Genomic DNA, 21,009 nt, shown 5'->3' on the forward strand with positions numbered 1-21,009 from the left:
TTCTTTTGGTGTCTATTATGTTTTCAAGGCCACAGATCATTTGTAGTATGACAGTAGCACTGCTCTTGACTCAAAGAAACGAGCGTTTTTTTGAGCGCCATGCACAGGTTCCGCGGTTGCGCTTTGCATCTGTGTTCCTTTGCGTGCGTTTGCATGGAGTGCTGTGAGCTGGGTCACTGAGGGGCCCTTAGTGCAGCCGGTTCATTCTGACGGCTACAGCGAAGCAGCCCGTGCTTTCCCTCTCGCCCCCGGCAGCGCGGGGGGGAATCAGCAGATTCGTAGCCGCGCTGAGGGAAGCACTCTCTCACGCGCTAAGCTGATTATTCAGTATTTATAAAGCGCGCTTTAATGAAGAAATCGAGTTTGCGCGCCGTCTGCAGTCTCGCAGTTAAGGCATTTACCAAACGGACACCGACAGAAACAAACCCCCATTACCCCACATTGATTTTCCAGGCTATTAAAATGAAAGTATCCAGGTGAAGGGCGTATTTATAATCAATACTTGGACTGAAATAAGATGATGAAGAAGGGCCAGTTTTATGGAGACCAGAAGCTAATGGTTTCACAGCATGCGTGCCCAGTTACTGGGGAGGGATGTCTATAACCCTGGCCTTGTGAATAGCTTATATTTACCCCTCAGCCAGCATGAGACGGAATGTAATGTTGTCCCACCATTATGGGCTCTCAGGGTCAGCCTGGCTGGCTTCAGTTATCCTGAGTCTCTGTGTGTCCTTGTTAGCCTGGCTGGCTTCAGTTAGCCTGAGTCGCTGTGTGTGCCCGTTAGCATGGCTAGTTTTTGTTAGCCTCAGTCGTTGTGTGTCCCTGTTAACCTGAATGGCTTCTGTGAGCCTGAGTCTCTGTGTGTCCCTGTTAGCCTGACTGGCTTCAGTGAGCCTGAGTCTCTGTGTGTCCTTTGCGTTTGTGTGAGCCCGAGTTCTGTTTGTCATTGTTAGCTTGTCTGGCTTCAGTTAGCCTGACTCTCTGTGTGTCCCTGTTAGCTTGGCTGGCTTCAGTGAGCCTGAGTCTGTGTGTGTCATTGTTAGCCTGGCTGGCTTCAGTTAGCCTGAGTCTCTGTGTGTCCCTGTTAGCTTGGCTGGCTTCAGTGAGCCTGAGTCTGTGTGTGTCATTGTTAGCCTGGCTGGTTTCAGTGAGCCTGAGTCTGTGTGTGTCATTGTTAGCCTGGCTGGCTTCAGTTAGCCTGACTCTCTGTGTGTCCCTGTTAACTTGGCTGGCTTCAGTGAGCCTGAGTCTGTGTGTGTCATTGTTAGCCTGGCTGGCTTCAGTGAGCCTGAGTCTTTGTGTGTCATTGTTAGCCTGGCTGAGTCTGTGTGTGTCATTGTTAGCCTGGCTGGCTTCAGTGAGCCTGAGTCTGTGTGTGTCATTGTTAGCCTGGCTGGCTTCAGTGAGCCTGAGTCTGTGTGTGTCATTGTTAGCCTGGCTGGCTTCAGTGAGCCTGAGTCTGTGTGTGTCCTTGTTCGCGCAGTGGTCACTCCCTCTCATGCCCCGGTGCTTTGTACAGGAGGAGAGGGCGTGACTCAGACTGGCATCATGAGGGTACTACATGGCTACGGGGCATTTGCGATGGCATTCTCACGCCACCCACCCCCTCTCATTTTTTTTTGTTTGCTGAGCAAACTCCTTCCTTTAAAATGTATTTATTTGTATGCCAGTGCTGTGACTTTTTGATTTGCTCTTAAGATAAGGCTCCTGGAGCCTTTAAGGCTTTACCAAATTTACCGAATGCTTTCTTGTGACATTGATCATGCTGGAAATGTTTATATGTAGCTGCAGTAACCGTTTTTGTTCCATTGTAAAGAATTGCTCACAAGAGCATTCTTTGACTTAGACAAAATGAGTCGTGAAAGGTTATTTATTTCACGCGTATTGAATATCGATTACTGTGAGTGTGTCATTTCGGTCCTAGTCATCATGTGTCCACTGTATTGCTCTTGTTCTGTTGTTTTAGACTTGTATGATGTGAAACAGTTGAGCTCAACATTTTGTCACGCTGAAAGAAAGGCATTTGAACTGTGTAAAAGGTCTGCTGAGTAATAAATAAGGTCAAGAATGCTCCATAATTTAAAAGGCCGTAAAGCTGGTGAAAGGCTCAACACCACGGTTCTCTGGGATCGCTAACGCGCGAGACTTAACCCACGCCGTTTGACGTATTCAGTCAAGTGCCGTCTGTGAATTCCTGCGAAGTTAATAGAAAACCAGGAGTGCTCCTGCTCGCGGGCTTTCGGTTCTGGTTAATTTTCGGCGACCTCGCTGCCGGCTGTCCCAGGGTGCCGCGGTGCGTGCGCCGGTGCGAAGTGCCGTGAAACTCACTGTGTCGATTTGTTAGTTCTCTCCCACCTGCCCCCCTTCTACCTCCCCTTTCTGTTCAAATGGAGAGGATATCAGCCCAGTGCTAAATCTGCATGTCACAAGAGAAAGCGCTGCCAAGGTACTGTAAGCCTGCATTTTATTCCCGTTGTGCTGCACCCTCTAGATCTAGATTTTGATTGGCTGTCCTTGTCTCTATGAGTACTGCTGTCCTAGACTCCGCCCCAGTTAGGCGCTGCTGTCCTTTCTCCCTTCCTGGCCCAGCAGCTGCCGTCGCCGCTGTTTGCCTCCCCTTCGCTGTTAGGTAGTCCTGTGTCTCGCCACTGACTGCACCCTTCAGGGACATATCTGTGCGGGCCTGTCCGGGCTGATATCTCTCTCTCTTTATCTCTCTCTCTGTCTGTCTCTCTCTCCTTATCTGTCTTCTCTCTCTCTCTGTCTTTCTCTCTCTATCTGTCTCTTTTTATCTCTCTCTCTGTCTGTCTCTTGTTCTCCGTCAGTCTCTTTCTCTATCTCTTTATCTGTCTTCTCACTCTCTCTCTGTCTCTATCTCTCTGTCTGTCTTTCTCTGTCTGTCTCTCTCTCGCTCTTTTTCTCACTCAGCGTTTCATGTGTGCTGCCTTGGGTTTGCAGTTGAATGAACTTGCCCTTTGTAGTAAGCCTCCTTCCACCCCCCACCCCCCTCCTTAAGATGATGGAGAGAGCATATTTAGCAGTGGCGAGATCATGAATTAATTAGTCTCCCTGAAATGTGTGAACAAAGCATTCCTTCTGCGGCAACAATGGCAGCAAACAGAAGTGGCATTCAATCCCCCTGAACGCGCTGCAAAATGTCCCCACTGGGGCGTCGGCCATGAACGCAGCCTTCTGAACCCTCGAGGGTGGGGGGCACTGTGCCCGCCCTGAATCGCCCTCTACCTGCTGCTCATACAGACCCCCCTGGAGGGAGGGGGGGAACAAAACAAACAAACTCGGATCTGAAGGTCAGCCAAGCTTAGAGCCAAAATGGATGCTGTTTCCTTTTTTTTCAATGGCTTTTAATCAGGTTAAGAGGGAGGCTTGATGTTAAATGTGTCTGTGATGCCTCTAATTTTCTAGTGCACATGGGGGGGGGAGTTGGATTGTGGGGCGAGTGAATACTTGAACTTGAGTTCTTTAAAATGAAGAGGGACGTTGAGCCATAGCCCTGTTAATATGCAGCAGTCGTTCATTTTTAGGAAGGAGCTTTGCAGTGGTTAGTGGGATACTTCCCCTCGTAGAAAGCACCTCTCATTCACTGACCCTGCTTAGCTCTGTTACCTGACTGCTGGATCCCCTGTGTGTGTTCATCTTCGTTTCCTCCATAGAGAAGCTCCCCTCTCTGACATCCTGCTGTAAAACAAGAGCATTTTGGCTCTTTTATTCACGATAGCGGTAGCCAATGATACATTTATGGATTTGGTATACATTATTCATGCAGTAAATGTGCCAATTAGTGGAAGCTGGATGATGACCAGCCAAGCGTGGGTCTGTTTTTGTAAGTATGTGCTGTTTTACAGTATAGTCAGAGTGACGGGGATGTGAGCTCTCTGGATCGAACCTTCTGGCTTCTTCTGTAGATTAGCAATTCTTAGATAGTCTTTAGTTTGTTTGTTTCAGTTACAACCAGATCACGAAATCACACGATCTGAGGAGAAGAACTCTTTTGGGAAGCATGTTTTGATTCACATCACATGAATCAACCAGTCTGGATTCATGAAACACTGTGTGCAGTCTTGTGATTCTGATCAAGTGTGAAGTATCTGTCAACTCTTTACCTTCCATTGTTCTACTCAAATGGTTTGGATTGGCTTGTCTTTCCAAGCAGCTGCAGGTTGGTATACCGTTATTGTCGTTGTGATGAATTCATGATGTTTCTCTTCTCTCATGTGGGATGTTTCCTGGAGTCGGGGGTGGAGAGTAACTTTCCATAAAGAATAATTGAAAGTGAACAGACATTCTTATGCAAGGAATGAGGAAGCAGGTTTTCATACCATTCAGTGGAATCCCCCCCCCCCCCAGGCCCAGACCCAGAATGCATTTGTGTCCAGAAAGATCCAATCCCCATTAGCATGTTTAGCGGCACGCTGCTCGATTCTCAGGGCAGCCTGCCCTTTACTCTGTTTCCTGCTGGCTTCAATTTGGTTTCGGCTCAACCCATCCGTTTAATATGAACCCCGTCACGCTCCTCCCAGGAGTGCGGGACTGGCAGGACTCGGCAGGCCGCTGTCAGGCAGTGTGACACGACCGCGAGAAGGAGCAGGACCTGACACGCTGAGGGAATAAGGGAGCTCGCACCAAGCTCCTGCGTAGCGTGCCGCTCATATTAAATGGCCCCGGGATTCACTTCCCGTGTTTCCCATGAGCCCTTGTGCCGGAGCCTGGCTCTGAGGAGTCTCTAAAGCAGAGACTGTAACCTTCTGACAGGATGAGCCCCACAGGGAGGTCCGCTCGACTGAGAGAGGCACCAGAACTCGGATTACCGTCTGGCTGGACTGAATTGCTTTACAAAAGCATGGGACTTCAGTTCAATGGAAAATGTGGAACCTGGGCACATTCTGCCCGTGTCCCGCTGACCGATTCTGCTTAATGGCGCCTCATGTAGCCGTCATGAGACTTAAGGCCTGAATTACTGAGACCTGTAACATAAGCAAAACCTTTTATCACGTGCAAAACTAATAACGTGACCTGTGATTGGTCACGGTATTTGTTTTGCACCACTCATTGTGTTATTAGTTTTGTGTGTGCAAAAAGGTTTTTGCACTTGCTGAAGGTCTTAGTAAACCCCTTAATGTCCACTGAAGTCCTGCCAGTTCTTCTTGTCGGAATTAATCAGGAAGAATGTATGAGTTATGTTTAGAATGTGCTCAAAATGTTCAAACCCATTTTCTAGACAAGTGAAAAATGGGAAGTGGTGATCAGTGTGAAATAAATGAGTGTGCCGCTGAAATCCTTTGTGCGCTGGTTATGAGTGTAATGAGCAGCTTGCCCCGGTCCATTCATGGCAATCGCTGCCTTCCTGTCTGCGGCGAGCCGATCCGTATCGAGCCGCGCAGTCCTCTCTGGAATACCCGCAAAGATCGAGCGTCATTAATATGCGCTGCTGACAGCACTTGCGTGGGGCATTCACGCCAGAATCGACAGTTAGCCTCTCAAATGTCAGCCCCAGCTGGCCCTGGTAAATGAATTACCCATTAGCACACATGGTGAGTGTGAATGCAAGTGTGAAGAAGATGGATGTAAACTATGCCCCCCCCCCCCCCCCACACACACAAAAGTGTACAATGGGAGGAAAGACCCTCACCTGTCCTGACCTGACCATTATGCCCTTTCAATCGCAAACAGTTGGGTGTTTTCTGTCTAAACACAGACCTAATTGAAGCACCTGCATGTGGAGTGACATGCAGGTTGGTCATGTGAATAAATGAAACTGGTTGTCTTCCACCCCAGTATTGTTTCACTTCTTCCTCTTTTTCTTGCCACTTCTCTCTCTTTCCCCCGTCACTCCCCTCTCCTCTCACGCTCTCTCTCTCTCTCTCTTCCCCGCCCCGCTCTACAGCCATTCACAGTCTGAAGCTGAGCCGGAGCCACGTGGACTGGCACAGCGTGGACGAGGTGTATCTGTACAGCGACGCCACCACCTCCAAGATCGCCCGCACCGTGACGCAGAAGCTGGGGTTCTCCAAAGGTCCGCCACCGCTAACCGCTAACCGCTAGCCGCTCGCTCCGCGCTTCCGTCCCCTTTCACTGCCCTTTCAAGGGCTCTTTTCAGCTCGTCCCCCGCCCCCCCCCCCCCCCCGAAAGTAGATTAGAGAAGCAGGGCTGGCGCGGGTCCACACAGTCCCCTGACAGACAGACCCACAGAATAAATCTCCTTAGCGCTGCCCAGACTTCTGATCGCCCGACTGTTGCTTTTGGTATGCAGCGCGACACTATTAGGGTCACAAGCCCTGCGCAGTCTGGAGGACTCACATTTTTGTATTATTATTATTATCATCATTATTATTATTAGAATTACTACAGTAATAATTATAATAACGATTATTATTGCAGGTCATGTGACCTCAGCAGCATGTACTAATAATGTGCATGGACAGGGTTTACACTGGCCTGTCATTATCCTGGGAATACCCAGCGTTACTCAGCAGAAGCCCAAGGCCGCTTGAGCAGATTAGCCTGGCTGGCTGGGGCTCGGTTCCTCTGGCTTCCTCTGATAGCGTGCGCTACGCTCAGGGACCCGCCCTCACTCCCCCCCGCCCTTGTTTTTCGGCAGCCTCCAGCAGCGGGACGCGCCTGCACCGGGGCTACGTGGAGGAGGCCTCTCTGGAGGACAAGCCCCCGCAGACCACGCACATCGTCTTCGTGGTCCACGGCATCGGCCAGAAGATGGACCAGGGCCGCATCATCAAGAACACTGGCATGTGAGTCCGTCCGTGCGTCCATCTGTCTGTCCATCCATCCGTCTGTCTGTCTGTCCTTCCCAAGCAAGGTGTGTCTCTGGGTTTATTGTACATCTGCGCAAGGTACCCAAGCCAGTATTTGAAAAGAACAGCGAAATGATTGTTTTGTTCTCTTTAGCGTTGCATTGAACACAGTGTCCTCTGTGTAACTTCAAACATCTGGAATTAGAAGTAAAAAAAAAAAAAAATGAGGAAAAGCAGCAGTTTGCAGGCGCTGTGAGTCACTATGAGGGATCTATTTTGAGCTCTGCTTTTGTGAAGCTGGGCAGCACAGCGGAAGTGGAGAATTTTGTGTGCCGCACGGTCACGGACGCGGACGCAGACGCGGACGCAGACGGCCTCACGCTCCAGACAGGCCCAGAGAGCTGCGTTAGAACAGGCCTCTCTCAGCCCTCAGTGGTGTCTGCGGTGCAGAGGCCAGTGATGGCCGGGGGGGGGGGGGGTTTGGGATAACATGATGCTCAGCTGACTCTCGAGGTCATGTGACACTGCAGCCGGTTGACCCCCGAGGCCCCGTTTTGAGCGGTACTTCCCCAGGTGTCCGGGAAGCATTGGGATTCTAAGGTGTTGATTGTCATTCAGGGATGTAAATTGGGAAGTGCGTGTGACAGCGTATGTGTACGCTTGCCTCTGTGTACACACGCCTGCATGCGTGTATGTTTGAGCTGGTGTGGGTGTATTGTGCCCTGATGTCACTTTTGTCTCTCTGTGTGTGTCTGTGTTCTGTGTGCGTGTGCGTGTGTGTGGGTTGCCTAATCCAAGTTCCTGTAAACCTGTCCTTTGTTTTGTTGTTATGTTTAGCCAGTCTTGACATTCACTGCGAGGCACGCCTTTAGATGAACGCGTGTGAGGTAGCGTTGTGTGCCTGGCCTTGAAAGAGAGGAATGAGGTCATCTTGCGTGCGGTTGATGTCATTGCGGACTCGCCTCCTGTTTAGATGGCACGGCAGTGTTTGTTTTCACTCTGCGGACGCAAAAAAAGGATCTTTATTTGAAACGATTAAAGACATGTTGAGTCGGGGGTAATTAAGGAGGAATTTATGAAGAGATTCAGTCAGTGTGAATGTCTCCTGAAATGGGCTGTTGGGTTTTTAGGATCATTAAAATGCTCTGCTTGTCATAAGGCCGTGCTCCATTCAGCCGCGACCTTTCCGAGGCTGTCGTCTTGATGGAAAGCAGTAATGGGAGAATGAAGGGAATGGTCTCCGAAGCCCAAACCCCTCTGGCGGTGGCCGTGGACTCTGTTTTATCAGAGCTGCCGTTTGGCTCTTTGTTTTGACTGGGCCGCCTTTCGTTTTCATTCAGCCGACCGGCGGTGTTTACCAACAGCTAGCTCCCCGGGGGGCTTCCTGCCCTCGAACGAGCCTTCCCCAAACGGTTCCGTCCTCTCTGCAGCGCCGCTTATCGGTCTTTGCCTTCTCCGAGGCCGACCGCCGGAACGAGCCTCCTCGGCGGGAGATAATTGAGCCGCTCGCTGCTGGGAGTCCGGAGGTTCGGTGTTGATGCGCGATTACCGGCCTGCGCCCCTCGAGACCCGCGGCGCCGCAGCCGGCTTTTTAATTACTGCGAGGTTTTTTTGTTTGTTTTGTTATCAGCCTGTTGATCATGAGCTTTTCTTTTTTTTTTTTTCGGTGAGTATGCGAATTGAAAATTGAGGGGCTGGAGCCGAAAATGGAAGCAGTGACAGCAGGAGAGCAGTTACCGTGCGTCTCTGTGTGTCTGTGCTTCTGTCTGTGCGTCTGACTGTGCGTCTGTCTATGTGTCTGTCTGTTTGTCTGTGTATGTGTCTGTGCATCTGTCTGTCTGTCTGTGCGTCTGTCTGTGAGTGTCTGTGTGCGTCTGTCTGTGTGACTGTGAGTCTGTTTGTATGTATGTCTGTCTGTGTGACTGTCTGTGAGTCTGTTTGTACGTATGTCTGTCTGTGTGTCTGTATGTCTGTCTGTACGTGCGTCTGTCTGTGTGTCTGTATGTGGCAGATTTAGCAGCTCTGCTGGCTCTGGTCTCCAGAGGGCTTAGCATGCTAATAGGGTAAAGCAGGCTAAGGGCGTAAGCCCCGTGTCTCAGAGCGTACAGATTAGCACCATATCCCCCGCCCCCCCCTCCCCCCATCAAGAAGCGAGATCTCAGTCTGAGCCCCGCCCCCCCCCCCCTCGTTTTCCCGCTCTGTCTGCTCCCACACCCCGAGGAGAGGGCAGGAGCAGAGATCACTGCCCCCTCCTGTGAACCCCCCTCTCTGTTGGGCTGTAGTAATGAGGTCGGCTACATTTCATCCGCGGTCCTGGTAGAGCGCTGGTCAGACAGTAAAGGACACAGCCCATCTTGTGCTGTCTGCTTATTGGCCTCTGTTCAGAGATCGTTTGTCATGAAGTTCAGCGTGTGGCAGCAGCAAATCATGAAATCACAGAGTACAGCTTGCAGACGGTCGCATTAGAAATAAGTCTGTCCTCAGCGCCGTGTACAAACTTTTAATCAATTTGGGTTTTTCTTAAATCTTCCTTTGTAAGTTCTCATCTGTGTGCTGTGACATTTTCAACTAACAAGTTGGTTAAAAATGGAAAATGAGCCATAAAATGCTAATAGCTGATTAAAGTTGTAGTTGATTTTTTTAAACAAACATTTGACAGGTTAATAAATCAAGTGAAAGATTATAAATTCATCAAGTCTCTGCAGTTCATGTTCCTATATTCTGTGTCTTGCATATGTGGCATTTAAGCATTACAAGAATGAAGACGCAAATGAATGGGTAGCCTTCAACTTCACTTAATGAATTAACTTTGGTAGTGAATGACTGCAAATTGACTGAACACACTGTGTATTACCGCATAAACTTTGTCGCGCTGCGTTATAACATGCAGTTAATCTGTATAACCGAAAGAGAGATCCTGAATGTTGTCAGACCTACATCACCGTATTCTAGCGGAGGGTAATTGATTGATGCTTTTTGAAATGAGCGAGAACAGGTGTCAGAGTGTGTGACAGTAGAGCCGTTACCGCAGGCTGGCTCTAACAGACCCGCGTGTGCCGTTAATATCGCCGGATACACATTGAGTCTCGGGCCTGCCGTTAATAGCACCGAATTCAGAGTGACTATCGCGCATGCCGTTAATAGCACCGAATTCAGAGTGACTCTCGCGCGTGCCGTTAATAGCACCGAATTCAGAGTGACTCTCGCGCGTGCCGTTAATAGCACCGAATTCAGAGTGACTCTCGCGCGTGCCGTTAATAGCACCGAATTCAGAGTGACTCTCGCGTGTGCAGTTAATAGCGCTGAATACAGAGTGACTAAGCAGTGCCGCAGCCGAACCGCGCAGGCTGCGGTGCTGACAGACAGACATCCTCTCCTGAAAGCTTCCCTGAGAGACGCCCGTGCCGGTCTGTGCTCCGGCTAATTCCGCCGTCTGCAGCTGTGTTTGCCTTGCATTGTCACGGCTTCGCGCACCTGCCATTAACGAGCGTGCGGAGCGCCGTGCAAGGACAGAAAATTCCACGGAACCTTTTCAGTTCAGTCTTCCTCGAGGCCTTGGCTGATTTGCTGTTGAGATGTGATGACGCAGTGTGGAATAGCGGAGAGCGTGATGCCTGACGCATCAACAGCAGTGCGTTTTTACACTGAGTGATAAACTTACTGTTTGTGAGTGCAGTGTTAGTGTGTGAATGTCATGCCTTGATTAAGTTGTACATTTTTTTTTTTACAGTTTTCGACAGGATTTTAACAAGTTGACAAAAACTGTAAGCTATGTTTGGGCAAACAGCTGTGGCCCGGTGCCACGCGAGGATGGCAGCGATGCCAAGCGTGATGTTCTTTTTTGGCTTCTGGCTTTCCCTCTGCCCCACTGCTCATATTGTAAATGTCATTAATGGATTTTAAAAAATCAGATTTGCCCACTTAGGCGCGTGTAATGTGATTTCAGTCAAACGAGAGGTACGCTCATTTGTCTGTCGATGTGCCCCCGGGGTTCTGTGTGCGTAATGCGGAGTGTAATACTGGTGCTGAGAGGAGAGCCGAGTGAATCAGCACATTCAAATTCTGCCAGTGCCCGAGAGGCGGACTGGCAAACACATAGCGTTGTGAATGTGTTCCAGACTGGCAAGCGCTGTAGCGGGTGATGAGTAAGATCTGAGGTCCTCTTATAAATCCATTAAGAATGGCCTCTGATAAACACCCCTCCATTTTCGCTATACTGATGTGTTACTGTTGCATTCTAGTGCTTGCACTTGTATAGCTTACAGTTACTGACACGTGACATTGGCTGTGTATGAAAAGTATGGAGAGGTTCAATATTTTAGGAAAGTGCCTTATGGGGTGCCAGCTGAGGTTAGGGTTAGGTTAAGCTGTTGGGTGCCACTGAGGTTAGGTTTTTATGGGAATTGCCTGTATGGGGTGCTTGAGGTTAGTGTTTATAGGGGATATAGGTTGCCTGTATGGGGTGCTCAGCTGAGGGGTTTAGGGTGTTTTATAGGGGATATAGGTTGCCTGTATGGGGTGCTCAGCTTGGGTTTAGGGTGTTTTATAGGGGATATAGGGTTGCCGGGTGTATGTGGGGTTGGTGTTTTAGGGTATAGGGTTGCCTGTTGGTGCTCAGCTGAGGGGTTTAGGGTGTTTTATAGGGGATATAGAGTTGCCTGTATGGGGGTGCTCAGCTGAGGGGTTTAGGGTGTTTTATAGGGGATATAGAGTTGCCTGTATGGGGGTGCTCAGCTGAGGGGTTTAGGGTGTTTTATAGGGGATATAGGGTTGCCTGTATGGTGGTGCTCAGCTTGAGGGGTTTAGGGTGTTTTATAGGGGGTATAGGGTTGCCTGTATGGGGGTGCTCAGCTGAGGGGTTTAGGGTGTTTTATAGGGGATATAGGGTTGCCTGTATGGGGGTGCTCAGCTGAGGGGTTTAGGGTGTTTTATAGGGGATATAGAGTTGCCTGTATGGGGGTGCTCAGCTGAGGGGTTTAGGGTGTTTTATAGGGGATATAGAGTTGCCTGTATGGTGGTGCCCAGTTGAGGGGTTTAGGGTGTTTTATAGGGGGTATAGGGTTGCCTGTGTGGTGGTGCCCAGTTGAGGGGTTTAGGGTGTTTTATAGGGGTATAGGGTTGCCTGTATGGGGTGCTCAGTGAGGGGTTTAGGGTGCGTTTTATAGGGGGTATAGGGTTGCCTGTATGGTGGTGCTCAGTTGAGGGGTTTAGGGTGTTAGATAGGGGGTATAGAGTTGCCTGTGTGGTGGTGCTCAGTTGAGGGGTTTAGGGTGTTATATAGGGGGTATAGAGTTGCCTGTATGGGGGTGCTCAGCGTGAGGGTTAGGTGGTTATATAGGGGAGAAGAGTTGCCTGTATGGGGTGCCTCGCTGAGGGGTTTAGGGGTTTCATGAGGATTGAGTTGCCTGTTGGGGTGCTCATTGGGGTTAGGGATAGGGATACAGGGTTGCCTGTATGGTGGTGCCCAGTTGAGGGGTTTAGGGTGTTTTATAGGGGATATAGGGTTGCCTGTATGGTGGTGCTCAATTGAGGGGTTTAGGGTGTTTTATAGGGGATATAGAGTTGCCTGTATGGTGGTGCTCAGCTTTTGGGTTTAGGGTGTTTTATCGGGGATGTAGTTTTGCCTGTATGATGGTTCTCACCTGAGGAGTTTAGGGTGTTTTATGGGGGATGTAGTTTTGCCTGTATGGGGGTGCTCAGCTGAGGGGTTTAGGGTGTTATATAGGGGATGTAGAGTTGCCTGTGTGGTGGTGCTGTATGGTATAGCAGCTGATGCCGTGCTTCCTGGTCCGCAGGATGAGGGACGCCGCGAGGAAGATGGAGGAGAAGCACTTTTCGGAGCGCACCGCCGAGCACGTGGAGTTCCTGCCCGTGGAGTGGAGGTCCAAGCTGGCCCTGGACGGAGGTACTGCTCCCTGGCCTGGCACTGCGGCGGGCAGGCGTGGCGGGCGGGCGGGCGGCCGGGGTGTGCCCGCGTCAGAGCGACGGCTCTGTGGGGGGCGGGAGGGAGGGAGGGGTTTACCTCAGCGCTGTAGTATTTAGGTCAGGGCGTGGCGCTCTCCCGCGTGTGGCTTAGTGTGCGCTTCAGGCCGCTCTCTCTCTCCCCGTGCGCTTCGTCTACCGTCTGACATCTTCCTCAGATAACGGCACGCCCGTGAGGACTCCACCGCACGGAGGTGTAGAGAACATGATGCCCCATTACGAGTTTATGAATGAATGATATAGAAAATAAGATGCATATACAGTGTAATGTTAGAATGTTTGTTTGGGAGAGGTACAAAGCAGAATCAATATACTGAACAAGTGCCCATTTCTTAGTGCATGATGTGTATAGCTAAGGTTGATTTCTAACATTTAGACATAGGTACATTTTGCTCTTAGCTATAGATATTTACTATACTTACTATGCTGTTTACTATAGATATTATAGATATGCACAGTATATCTGTACTGCACTAGTAAGGTGAAACAGGGTAAAGAGCCCTTTGATTTGCATTGTAAATGTGTGCTTTGATTGCTCCAGACACGGTGGACTCCATCACCCCAGACAAGGTTCGCGGCCTGAGAGACATGCTGAACAGCAGTGCCATGGACATCATGTACTACACCAGCCCCCTGTACAGGGATGAGGTGAGGGGCCCGGGTCCCACTGCAGCCCCTGATGCACCCGCCCTCCGTTCATCTGCTCAAATGAGCCCGCTTCGTTTACAGAGTGGGTTTATGGGCCTGGAACATGCTTCGTCTCTACCACAGGCCGCTTAATGGCGGATTTTTCATGGAGACGGATGTAATTGAAGCATGAGTCTGACAAGTCAGATGGTCTTGCCGTTCGTACATCGAACATTATACACGGTATGAAAATAGCTGTTCCCTCGTAAAGAGCACGGGGACGAACCCACGTTTATAAACGGTTTATAATGCAGGGAATATCCATGGCTGTGACTGCCTCAGAGCCCGAGCTCTCGCTCATCTCTCTTCCTGCTTCCCGGTGTTCTAGATCACCAAAGGCCTGACGCAGGAGCTGAACCGGCTCTACACGCTCTTCTGCTCGCGGAACCCCGAGTTCGAGGAGAACGGCGGGAAGGTGTCCATCGTGTCCCACTCGCTGGGCTGCGTCATCACCTTCGACATCATGACCGGCTGGGACCCGGTGCGCTTCTGCCTGCAGGAGCATCACGAGCTGGAGGAGGTGGACCTGCGCTGGCTCAGCTACGAGGAGCGCCACCTGCTGGAGCAGCTGCAGATCACCAGGCGGCGGTACGCGGCCTCCCGCTGCGCGTGTTCTAGAACACGTTCTGGAACTGCGTGCCGCTCGCGTTCGGCGTTCCAGAGCTTCAGAACCAGCCGTGCTCAGACAGTATTCCAGAAACCACACTCAACATTCCACAGTGTACCATCTGCTTTCGAAATTCCAGAACATGCCATTCACGTTTGACATCCCAGAACTTTCTGTCTTCGCTCACCTTGTCAGAAACAACACTCCTAAATCTAGAGCCAGTTTTCCACACTCAGAAGGTCTCCACATCCCAGAAAGTACTAGATATTTGAAAGAGGATACTAGTGATACTATTTCTTTTGTCTAAGCAAGCATACAAGTATATTTATCCCAGTTAAGATCGTAAAGGTAATGCAATCTTAATGATTACCTGGCTACAGATTCTGTACCTCATAAGAATTTCCGAGAATACTGTGCAATTCTGCTTACAACACTGAAATATAATGAGCAGTTCAGATTTGTAAATCATTCTTAACTACTTTCTTACAGTATAGAAAGAGAGTAGGTGGAAATTACTTCCACATTGTTCAGAAATATACCGCAGTGCCCGTATTATTACGTTGTTCTATCGCAATTTTATAGCTAATTACAATTTGTGTATAAGAGTTTCTTGCCAGACGAACACAACCTTGGTGCAGGTATTTATGAGCTGTGAAAGTCAGCTTTATAAAGGATGCAGAAATCTGATTTCAGTGCAGCGACACGTAAGTGTGTATTTCACACTGATGCAGGAAACAGCAGGAATGTCCTGCCTCCCGGTGACCACAAAGGACCAGGTGGTATTTTTGGCATTTATATTGTTGCCTTTTCAATTCACGAAGGACCTTAATGACGTGCAAAATATGAAGTGAGATGGTTGGAATTGTAATACAGGTTGCCTCAGCAACCGGAGGTTCTGAAGCGGGAAAAAACTCGGTGCCGGCGCCTATTGCCACGGAAACGTCGGCGGCGACTTTAACGAATGGGCCGCGCTGTCTTTCACAGAAGCTGGGAACCCTGTCGCACGCTATCAATGGCGAACGAGCGCTCGCCCGGTGTGCTCAGGAAGCGACCGTGTGATCAGAACGGCGGGGTTCGGCACGAGTCGGCCAGCGTGGCTCAGAAGCCAGAACGCCACGCTTCCTCAGGCAGCCAGAGCTTGTTCTCTTTCAGTGGGGCCACGTTTAAAAAAATCGCAGCGGTTAAAAATAAATCGCTGTGAAAATGAATAAACGCAAAGACTGAAAGCGTTCGGTTTAGAGTTAGAAATAGCTTCACTTTATTCAGTTCAGTGGCCTGTTAAGTGGTGATAGTGAAGGTGTTATCACGATGTGTTGTTTAATCATCATGGAAACTTTTTGCTCTTCCTAGATTTGCTTCCGCGTGGATTCTTTAGCATAAGAGTTGTGCATTTTTGGCTCTTTGCTTTCGTCTCCTGGAGTAGCTCAGCTTGTTCCTGCTCTTTGTCCGGCAGGTTGAGGGAGCTGGAGGATCAGCTTCAGGGGCTGGAGGCCTCCAAGGCCCTGTCGTCCCCGGCCCTGAAGTTTAAGGTAGGGCGCGGCGCGTTGGTCTGAGTGTGTGTGACGCTCGGCGGTGTGTCTGATAACCCGTCCCAGCTGCGTCTCTGCGGCCTGATGACCGGGCCCTGCTCTGTTCCTCTGTCCGCCCGTCCCAGGTGGAAAACTTCTTCTGCATGGGCTCCCCGCTGGCCGTCTTCCTGGCCCTGCGGGGCATCCGGCCGGGCAACAGCGGCTACCAGGACCACATCCTGCCCAAATCCATCTGCCAGCGCCTGTTCAACATCTTCCACCCCACCGACCCCGTGGTGAGCCGGCCCCTCCTCCTGCCCGTCCGTCGGTCGCCCCTCCTGCCACGCCTGTCCGTCGCTTAGCGTTAGCGGGCTGGGGGCTCACCGCGTTTCCCCCTGGGGTTTAGGGTTTTACTCACGTTTAACATGAAGTCTCACAGCCATTACTGAATATATCAATCTGTCTGACATGGCTATAATATATATATAAATAAAATGTAAACAGGCTAATTCTGACCGTGTCTGTTTGTAGGCTTACAGGCTGGAGCCCCTCATCCTGAAGCATTACAGCAACATCGCACCTGTCCAAATACACTGGTGAGAACGCAGCACTCAAAGCCTCATTCATTCTTATGGCATATTCATGTAGATGCCATAGTCAGAATTCCTATAATACAGGAGTCATTTTTTTGGGGGGGGGGTTTTGGTTTTGGTTTTGCTACAGTTTGTTTTGGTAGGCCTGGTTTAGAAATGACCTGTGCTGGTCTAAGCTCTTAAGCCAGCCCAGTTGTGTTTGTAAGCCTCTCCCTGTGCTAACGCCGCCCTGGTGGCCCTCAGGTGCAACACCACCAACCCCACCCATTACGAGGAGATCCGTCCGACGTTCATCAACCCGGTGAAGGAGACGGCGTCGGACACGGAGAGCATCCCCAGCCCCAGCACCTCCCCCGTGCTGGCCCGCAGGCACTACGGGGAGTCCATCACCAACCTGGGCAAGGCCAGCATCCTGGGTGAGAGAGAGACAGAGAGAGAGAGACAGAAAGAGGGGGGGTGTGTGTGTGTGAACGAGGGAGCGGGGATGAATGGGCTTTCACTCTTTTGACCATTCAGCATTGTATAATTATGACTATTACTAAATGCTGAAAAGGTTCTTCTTGTTAGATGCTTATTTGTTAAAGATTTACGTGCAGGGGAAATCTGCTTTGCACTGCGGAGGCTGTAGACTAAAATGGCTGCTTGTTTACGGTCAACAGTACCTCAAACCGGTTTTGAAGAGCAGGTTAGTGTAATGTGAATACAGAGATAAGCAAGTAAAAAGAAGAAAATTCATGAGAGCGAGACCATTTTAGGAGTCTTGTAGCTGTATCAGCGTAGCCTACATTTTTTTGCCACCTCAGTTTTTTTGCTTTTAGAAGTTGAGAGATCTGACAGAAGGATGATAAATTGCATCTGAATTCCAGTGTAGCGAATTTGAGTCGGTTCCCCGTGGCAACGCGGCCTGATTTGCGGAGGTTGGCGCTCTCCATCTTGTTAGCGGGGCGTAGACCCAGCAGATGGTTTTCGGTGCTCTGCTAAATCTCGCTTTGCTCATGCGAGCACCACCCTGTGAGTTTAGAGAAGGAAGTGCAGAGTGTCCAGTCAGCTCTTTCTTTTTATCCAACAGGGAATAACTTCAGCCTCTTCACAGTCTTGAGTAATGGCGGGCGTGGCCACCTGGATTAAATACAGCTGATCGTAATATTGAAAATGCTTTGAATGTGTGGAATGAGCTCTCAGCTGTTAGCACTGCTGTCTAACCCTGGGGTCAGAGCTGTCCTGAATGGTAGTGGCAGCAGCAGGTGTGTGCGAGTAAATAGATCCAGCAAAGTGGCCAAATCCAAATGGTTTGCATTAAGGTTTCTGGCAATTTGAATGTTTAGAAACGGCATTATTTATGTTATTTTACCTGTCATATCCTTCTATGGGATCACCATTGGCCGTCTGCTGTGCGGGGGGGGGGGGGGGGGGGGAATTCAACCGCTTTGAATCAACTCAGACTTCAGTGTGGTCTCACGGCCAATGGGTAATCAAGATGAAAAAATAATAATCTTGATGCAATTTGGCATTGGCAGGCTGTGGCCAGGTCTTCGATAAGATATACTTTTATTGAACCCCGTGGGGTAATTTGTCCTCTGCACTTGACCCATCCTAGTTACTTGTGGCAGTGGGCAGGCACAGTGCAGCGCCCGGGGACCAACTGCAGCTCTGAGGCCAGTGCCTTGGTCAAGGGCAACTGCAGGAGCGCATCTAACATGCATGTCTTTGAGTGTGGGAGGAAACAGGAGTACCCGGAGTAAACCCACGCGAACACGGGGAGAGCATGCAAACTCCACGCAGAGAGGATCCGGTCGGACCTGGATTCGAACCCGGAACCACCTCCTTGCGAGGCAACAGTGCTAACCACTATGCCACTGTGCCCGCCCCATACTGCGTATTGAGTCTGCCCCACCCTTCTCACACACCATACTGTACACAGAAGAGCATCGCTGGCTATTGTGCCTGAGCAAAATGCTAAGCTAGCCCGCGAGCGCATTATCATAACCACGTGGCCCAGTGTGCGTGGCATAGCAGTGTCAATGGCCGCACCTGCTGTTCAATATTAGCCTTTTTAGCCACCCACTCATGCATTAACCGCGTATCCCAGAATACTCTATGTGCCGAACAGCTTCCTATGGGCCGTATTGCTGTCTGTTTCTATAATCGCTTAGCGGATTAATAATTTATGCCTTCATCTGGCAGTCGCTCATGAAAAAATAATTGTTGTAGGGATCAATTTTGCCATGGTCTGCTATGAGAAAATGGTACTATTTTTGTTGCCTAGTTTACTCTGCTGAATGCAGTTGGCATTGAAATGAAACTTTTGGGAGATTAATGCTTGGATAGCAATAAAACAAAAAACAAATATTATGTTTGTCACATGTTTTTAACATTCCCATTAAACTGCTTTCACAGTGGACATCCGTAACAAAATGGCAACTATATTGGCACCTTTATAGAGGAAGGATTTTTCTGTGAGGAGGATGTAGACTACGTCAGGAGTCATAATTCTCTTTAGCTTCAGTACAAGTCAAGAGCACTAAATTAACTGGGAGGAGTTGCTTTAGCATATAAATAATGCTCTAAATAAAATGGCACATTTTAATTGAAGAACTGGGTATGCTAGTGCTGCTGGTGGTGATGATGAGGATGCTGATTATTGTTGTTTTTAAATATTACTGTTATTATTATTAAGGGATATCAGTTATTTCCCTTTGTTCCTGCTTACGGAGGCTTCTGAGTTCAGTTGCTTGTATGTGTGCCAGAAGTACTGTGGAGTGTTGTTTCGCCATTTAAAGAACCTTTGAAAGATGGGGTGAATAACCGGTACCTGGCTCCTCCACAGTTTTTCAGCGAAGGTTACTGGGTGCTGCAGAACTGTGAACCTCTGTACACAGGAGCTTCTGCTGCAGGCATTTCCTCCGTTCTAATTAGGAAGTGGGCACGGGAGAGCCAAGCGAATACCAAAGCCCTGTTGTGCATGCTGAATGAAGTGCTAATTGGGTTTCCTTCTGCTGTAATCGAGAGAGTTTTATTGGTGCGCATATTAGCTTCTCTGGAGCTCAAAGTTAGAAAAGGACAAAGGCACTATTGATTCAGTTACAGCAGCTTTCATTAAAAGCGCTAATCCCCGTCTGCTCCACAAAGGCCAAAATGTCACTCAATATTCCTCCTTTATCAAGGAGTCCTGCTTATTGGTCACACCAGCAGTAATGATATCAATGAAGGAGAAATGTTGTGAATGCTGCCCTCTTGTGGCGCAACTGCGTGGAAACGCAAGCAGCTGCGCTGGTTCTTCACCAACTCGCGTTTTTAAGACGGTGTTCCCTCTGAGACCGGTCTCTTGTGTTAACACTGCTGTGGTACATTTACACAACAAAGCTGCTGATTTACCTCTCGCTGACAGGAAAGCGAACACATCTGGTCAGCATCTCTGGTATTTGTGATGTGTGAGGATAAAGTCGATTATTAACATGCTGCTATGCAGTCAGCTGGCCGGAGCCCGTTTCCTTTCAGGTTTTGTGAAATTTGTTTGTCTGATTTAAAAATAAAGTCTCCAGAGAGTATGGGAATATATATTAAAATATGATCTTTTGTCACATTTTCATAATCCAGGACAGGATTGAATATAAAAGCTGAGTTGAACTTAATGAGAAGTGCTAGAGCAGCACAGGAGGACAGCTCCCTGTGATAGAGCGTGTGTGTGTGTGTGTGTGTGTGTGTGCATGCGTTCATGCGTTTGTGAACGCGTGTACGTGTGTGTGTGTGTGTGTGTACGTGTGTGTGTGTGTGTGTGTGTGTGTGTGTGTACGTGTGTGTGTGTGTATAAGGCGCAGAGGTGGAGTGTGTGTGTGTGTGTGTGTGTGTGTATAAGGTGCAGAGGTGGAGTGTGTGTGTGTATAAGGCACAGAGGTGGAGTGTGTGTGTGTGTATAAGGCACAGAGGTGGAGTGTGTGTGTGTGTGTATAAGGCGCAGAGGTGGAGTGTGTGTGTGTGTGTGTGTAAGGCGCAGAGGTGGAGTGTGTGTGTGTGTGTGTGTACGTGTGTGTGTGTGTGTGTGTGTGTGTGTGTATAAGGCGCAGAGGTGGAGTGTGTGTGTGTGTGTGTGTGTGTGTGTGTGTGTGTATAAGGTGCAGAGGTGGAGTGTGTGTGTGTATAAGGCGCAGAGGTGGAGTGTGTGTGTGTGTATAAGGCACAGAGGTGGAGTGTGTGTGTGTGTGTATAAGGTGCAGAGGTGGAGTGTGTGTGTGTGTGTGTGTAAGGCGCAGAGGTGATGGTGTGTGTGTGTGTGTGTACGTGTGTGTTGTGTGTGTACGTGTGTGTGTGTTAGTGTGTGTGTGTGTGCTGTGTGTGTACGGTGTGTGTGTGTGTGTGTGGTGTGTAAGGCGCAGAGGTGGAGTTGTGTGTGTGTAAGGCGCAGAGTGGAGAGTGTGTGTGTGTGTGTGTGTGTGTGTGTAAGGCTCAGGTGGAGTGTGTGGTGTGTAAAGGCGCAAGGTGGAGTGTGTGTGTGTGTGTATGTGTGTGTGTGTATAAAGCGCAGAGGTGGAGTGTGTGTCGATGTAAGGCGCAGAGGTGGATGTGTGTATGTGTGATGCGTGTGCGTGCTGTTGTGGTGTACGTGTTGTGTGTGTAAGGCGCAGAGGTGAGTGTGTTGTTGTGTGGTGTGGTGTGTAAGGCGCAGAGGTGGTGTGTGTGTGTCATGGTGTTGTTGTGGGTGTCGTGTGTATAAGGCGCAGAGGTGGAGTGTGTGTGTAGTATGTGTGTGTCGTGTTAAGGCCAGAGGTGGATGTCGTGTGTGTATAGAGCGCAGAGGTGAGTGTGTGTATGTGTGTGTGTATAAGGCGCAGAGGTGAGTGTGTGTGTATAAGCGCCGAGGTGGTGTT

The 21,009-nt window shown here is 49.5% G+C and overlaps 1 protein-coding gene across 2 annotated transcripts in view; it reads left to right on the forward strand.

Moving 5' to 3' along the window:
- The window catches only part of ddhd1a (DDHD domain containing 1a), a 32,398-nt gene that overhangs the window by 6,552 nt on the left and 4,837 nt on the right, over window positions 1–21,009 (forward strand). The window contains exons 3-12 of one of the 2 annotated variants that reach the window (XM_064321439.1): window positions 2,345–2,446; window positions 5,903–6,031; window positions 6,617–6,764; window positions 12,563–12,672; window positions 13,291–13,397; window positions 13,765–14,024; window positions 15,497–15,572; window positions 15,698–15,847; window positions 16,083–16,147; window positions 16,388–16,560. In XM_064321439.1, coding sequence (XP_064177509.1) covers window positions 2,345–2,446; window positions 5,903–6,031; window positions 6,617–6,764; window positions 12,563–12,672; window positions 13,291–13,397; window positions 13,765–14,024; window positions 15,497–15,572; window positions 15,698–15,847; window positions 16,083–16,147; window positions 16,388–16,560 — 1,320 coding nt within the window. The remainder of the gene's footprint in view (window positions 1–2,344; window positions 2,447–5,902; window positions 6,032–6,616; window positions 6,765–12,562; window positions 12,673–13,290; window positions 13,398–13,764; window positions 14,025–15,496; window positions 15,573–15,697; window positions 15,848–16,082; window positions 16,148–16,387; window positions 16,561–21,009) is intronic. The other variant, XM_064321446.1, reaches the window with a different exon arrangement.

Source organism: Anguilla rostrata, chromosome 1 (assembly GCF_018555375.3).
Source record: "Anguilla rostrata isolate EN2019 chromosome 1, ASM1855537v3, whole genome shotgun sequence".
Taxonomy (NCBI): domain Eukaryota; kingdom Metazoa; phylum Chordata; class Actinopteri; order Anguilliformes; family Anguillidae; genus Anguilla; species Anguilla rostrata.